Raw genomic sequence first — 5656 nt, forward strand, 5'->3', positions numbered from 1 at the left:
TCATGTTTGTTGATGATTTTCTTGATTACTTCATTTGCAAGTAAGTGACTTTGTGCACACCATGCTATTTGAACATCTTTGAATCAACGGTCATTAGCCTTGGTCTATCCCAAATTTGGACCTAATCTCACGCTATCTTGTCTTGATTTACCACCAAAGTCCATGTGTGCACCCTTGCTTATTATCTTACAGCAGCACCATAAGCACATAACCAGTGGTGAACCTACAAAATCAAAACCAAGTCATGTGTCAAAACTGCAGCAAGGCCACGAATGTCTGCAACTGTCTCAAGCCATAGGCCATACCTGTTAAACCTCATGCCATAAGCCAAATAAACTCTGCAGCAAGCAGTGCATCGAGGCACACAACTTGCCACAAACCAACTTCACTTATCACTCTTGGCTAACCAAAAACAGTACATCAAACCATGGAAATGCATGATTAAGCCAATGGAAATACATGATTTGCTAGCCCTACTGCTGCAACATTCCATCCAAACCCTGCAGCACACCACTACCTTTGCTTTAGACCCTACAGTGGACGACAACCGCCAAGCCTTATTTGAACCAAAACCTGCAGTGGAAGCATGCTATGGACCAACACTTATTACCATGACCATCGCTTGAGTTTGCAAAGGAAAAACCTGTTACCAGCTGCAGTCATCCTGCAGTAACACCATAATCACACGAGCTTTACATGACCATTGGAACATGCTCACACATACATTGGGCTTGGAACATGTGACATCCTCACATGCAAGCTGCAACATAAGAACCATCCCTACAAACAGACCAACCAATTCACAATGCAAACAAACCAACCTGCAATGTAACAGCTGTAGTTAAAGCATCAATGCACCATGACATTATCTTGTTGCATTAATCCAGATGAAGCCTTACAAAACCAATCCAGATGTGCTACAAAATATGACAGCTGTGGTCTTCAATACATATTACAAGTCCATAAGTACCTACTACTATAACAGCCAGGTGCTACAACATGAAAACTCACCCACCAAGTATAGAACCACAACCATTGATACCAAGCCCCTGTTATGCAACACATGTGGCAAACTCAGTTGTCCATAACATAAAACCATGAAGTATCTTACCTGTTGCCGGAACATTGGCCCGGTTGAAGTTTGGGACAGCATACCACATTAATCATCATGCCAATAGTTCAGTGAGATAATGGAATATGAGGAACAATCCAGACTTTGAAACTCCATATAATTATCCTGAACTGTAATGGAATCATCAAGCTCATCATGTCATCATCATCAACAGCAACAATGAGGCATCTGCATTATGGAGGCAATGTCTTACTTCACCTGACCTGCTTTTGCTTCACCTGTGATTACACACCAGCTGCAATTTCCACAAGAAAAATCTATTAGTGGCCATGCATATCAACAAGGGTCATCATGGGTCATCATGAGAAAAAAGCCAAGTAAACATTCCCCTGTACAACAGGACATAACCAATCAATGCCAACTCAAACACGTGGCTTTTACCTTGCATTTCAATAAGAAAATCAAGCCATGCTTAGCCACTCACCACCTGCTGAACTGAGAAAGGATCCAACATAGTAGGCAAGACCAAGGACATAGCAACAATGCATCTTCATCACAGTGGTGTGCACAACCTCATCATAGCCAGTCTAGAAGCTAACATGAAGCCATAACAACCAGATTCATAAGTAATCCTGCATCCACAAAGTCAGAGAGCCAATGTAAAGTCATGCTGCCAAATTGTCCAAGTCAGGGGATGTGAACAATAGCATAGTGGACAGCAGGACAAGGACAGTATAGACAACCCCTTAGACTAGTGTGAAGTGCAATGGTTGTGATTGCAGAATTCATCCACTTCCAAGCTACTTGCAGTTTGAGTCCAATGATATAACAACCGTGACAGTAAGAATATCCTGCAGCAACAAATCCAAGCAAGGCCAGGGCGCATTAAAACCAAGCATGAGAATTATAAAACTAAAATCATAACAAGCAATTAATTAATTCACAACTTGCAATGTGGAGCAACCAAAGGCATGATGATGCAAATAGACCATCCTGAATCACACAAGTTGTGCAGTAGACCTAACACAATCAAAGATTTTCAAGGGAAAGCTGATTTTTGTTCATGTGGAAATGGATAATGAAGAAGTTGGAAAACCTGTAGCAGATTATTTTGGTATCTCTAAGAAAACTCCCAAAGTACTTGCATTCACAGGAAGTGATGATGGTAGAAAGTTTTTGCTTGATGGAGAGGTGACTGTTGACAATATTAAGGCATTCGGGGAAGATTTCTTTGAAGACAAGCTAAAACCTTTCCTCAAATCAGATCCAATTCCCGAAAGTAACAATGGTGATGTGAAAATATTTGTTGGCAATAACTTCGACGAAATTGTCTTGGATGAGTCCAAGGATGTTCTACTTGAGATTTATGCTCCCTGGTGTGGTCATTGCCAAGCCTTGGAACCAACATACAACAAGCTCGTGAAACATCTTCGTAGCATTGATTCTATTGTAATAGCCAAGCAGTTGAAGGAACAACAAATGGTTATGCCTGGCCATCGGGAATCAAACTTGCAGAAAGAGCTTAACCGACACATTCCCACTGCTGCAGCATTTGGAGGAATGTATATTGGTGCCCTGACAGTATTGGCAGATTTTATGGGGGCAATTGGTTCAGGAACCGGAATCTTACTTGCCGTAACAATCATTTATCAGTACTTCGAGACATTTGAGAAAGAGAGAAAGGTAAAGTTGGATTTTGGGTGTATTGGAAGTATATCACCATAGCATATGGAGGGGCTCTTGTTCCACTCATATTGATAGCTGAAATTTTGTTTCAACTTTTTTCAAATTGGAAGCAACTATTGGATGGCTTCAGCAACTCCAATCTCAAAAGATGTTGATCCACCTGTTGGAAGAAGTACACTCCTAATTGTCTATGTTGGTTTGGCGATAGGAAGTTCTTTTTGTGTCCTGGCTAGAGCAACACTTGTAGTAACAGCCGGTTATAAGACAGCTACTTTACTCTTCAACAAAATGCATCTTTGCATTTTCCATGCTCCAATGTCATTTTTTGATGCCACTCCTAGTGGAAGAATCCTTAATAGGGCTTCTACTGACCAAAGTGCAGTGGGTATAAACATTCCGTTTCAAATTGCGCTAGTTGCTTGCTCTATAATCCATCTCCTTGGAATCATATCAGTGATGTCACAGGTTGCATGGCAGGTTTTCATTGTCTTTATTCCTGTGACAGTAATCAGCATACACTGCTGGGGTTATTCTTCCTACACCGGTGGCAACTTGCCAATACTGGCACAGGTCTTTGAATCCCAAGAAGCTAATTGATGTTGGTTTCTCTCAGCTTGGTGCACGGATGACAATGAGTAGGACTATCAAGCTTTACAAGCTACCAGAATCAACAGTCACACCGGGGTTTCGAAAGATGGAAATCCACGATGTTCCTGCAGTTACGAGGCTAATTAGGAATTATTTGAGCCATTTTATTGTTGCACCTGATTTTGATGAAAATGATGTCGAGCATTGGCTTCTTCCAAGGGAGAATGTTGTGGATAGTTATCTGGTTGAAAGTCCTGAATCTCATGAAGTCACTGACTTTTGTAGTTTTTACACACTTCCCTCTTCTATCCTTGGCAACGCAAATTATTCAAATTTGAAAGCAGCATATTCATTCTACAACGTATCAACTGCAACCCCTTTGCTTCAGCTGATGAATGACACTCTCATTGTAGCAAAACAGAAGGATTTTGATGTTTTCAACGCTTTGGATGTCATGCAAAACGAAACCTTCTTGAAGGAGCTGAAGTTTGGACCTGGCGATGGTAAACTTCATTATTATCTTTACAACTACCGAGTAAGGCAAGCGTTGAAGTCATCAGAGTTGGGGCTGAGATAAGCAGGCTTTGAAACTGAAGAAGTGCAAGGAGAATTTGTCGAATTTGTTGGAATTATAGCTGCAAGCAACCTACAGCATACCATGAGTAAGCCAAAACAGAATTGTAACAGAAAAATAGGAAGCAAGAAAAAACAGAGTAGGAGCGTTAAACCAAGGCCATGTGAAGACCAAAGCTCCTCATGTTTCATCGTTCTCACTGCAGTAAAATGCAAATAATTACCAAGTCGGTTAAAATTTCAAGAAAATTCCCAAATCGGCATTAAGACAAAATTCAAAGAGAAGGCATGAGTTCATGTTACCGTTTTCGAATCCATACATCAAATGGACCAATCTGATACTGAGCACAAAGAAAGTGCTTTGCAGGAACGCCTCTTTTGAATCCAAGATACCAAATTAAAAACCCTAAGCTGGAGCATAAAAGAAGGAGAGAAAAAATCAGTGAAAAAAAGAAGAATTAACAACAGAAGGCTGGAGGCGAAAATCTGAGAAGAAACCCTAAAAATCCCAAGAGTGATTACCTGGAGGCCAGCGTTTGCACGTTCCACACCGCCACCACTGCGACATTTTGTAAGGATTTTTCTTTCTCTCTATCTTTCTCATATGCTTGTTGTCTGAAAATATTTGTGAGAGTTGAGGGAGTTCGATTCACTGAGTTGGAGAGCGTGAGAGGGTTTTGTTGATGTCATAAGAAGGATGAGTTTCGAGTGCGTGAGATTGCCATTGTTGGGGAAGGTTGAGTTCGTAAGGTGAGAGAGATGAGAAGAAGACGAGCTTCTGTTTTGCTTTTTTTTCGTTTCCATTTTTCTGTTTTCCTTTTTTTAATTTTTTAATTTTTTAATTTTTTTAATTTGTTTTTTTACAGAGATAAAAAAAAACATAAAAATGTTTATATGTTATTTATTTTTTTGTTTTAGCCGGTTCATATATTTAAGGTAGTATTTCAGTAGCATATGATCTTGAGTGGTCTGGTGGAGAGGAGTGATTTCATGGTCTTGAGTGGGGTGGGTTCAATACCCGGGTTTGTTGCTTTGGTTTTCCAACATTTTTTGATCTTTCCATATTTTTCTATTTTTGATCTTTCCATATTTTTCTAGCCTTACCATTTAACTAACATGTTTCTATCATTTATTCATTTTTATTGTTTTATTTTTAATATGACTTATGTGATTATTCATTTTTTTTAGGATCTATGTGAATTATTATATTTGTGTTTGTTCATTTCATTTGTACAAATTATTTGCCTTTATGTGTGGGTTATGTTACAATCCTGATAAATCATCACAATCTCTTTGATAAAAAACCATTCAAAACCATTTTAAAATTAAAAATCATATTTTCTCGATTCAATGTCGAGCCCATTTTCACACCCTTGTAAGTCGATTGCTTTTTAAGCATCGCCATCAACCTCACATAGCTTACTCTTGGGCTTTCTTACAATGAGCCGGTTCCTTTGCACTTACACTCATACATTGCATTATTTATTGTTTGGACCCGATTTAATTATTCTAATACTTTGAATCCCCATTCATAACAAATGTATCCCTCTCCCATGAAATGTATAATATTTTTTCATTCTTTATTCATCTGTAAATACAAGAAATAAAATGAACATCCGATAATCATTTCAAAACAAGACCAAAACCTCGATCCAACGTCGAGTAATCATTTTTTCAAAACCTAACAGAACCAGCACGTATTCATCCACCCTTTTGTAAGTCGATTGCTTTATGCAT

The 5656-nt window shown here is 39.1% G+C and overlaps 1 protein-coding gene across 1 annotated transcript; it reads left to right on the forward strand.

Annotated features, from left to right (window-relative positions):
- Nucleotides 1-3360: 3360 nt before the first annotated feature.
- LOC127101809 (glycylpeptide N-tetradecanoyltransferase 1) lies at nt 3361-3923 on the forward strand. The gene has a single exon (XM_051039249.1). The coding sequence runs from the start codon at nt 3384-3386 to the stop codon at nt 3921-3923; it is 540 nt and encodes a 179-aa protein (XP_050895206.1). The 5' UTR covers nt 3361-3383.
- Nucleotides 3924-5656: the final 1733 nt, after the last annotated feature.

This window comes from Lathyrus oleraceus, chromosome 7, assembly GCF_024323335.1.
Source record: "Lathyrus oleraceus cultivar Zhongwan6 chromosome 7, CAAS_Psat_ZW6_1.0, whole genome shotgun sequence".
In the NCBI taxonomy this organism is placed as follows: Eukaryota; Viridiplantae; Streptophyta; class Magnoliopsida; order Fabales; family Fabaceae; genus Lathyrus; species Lathyrus oleraceus.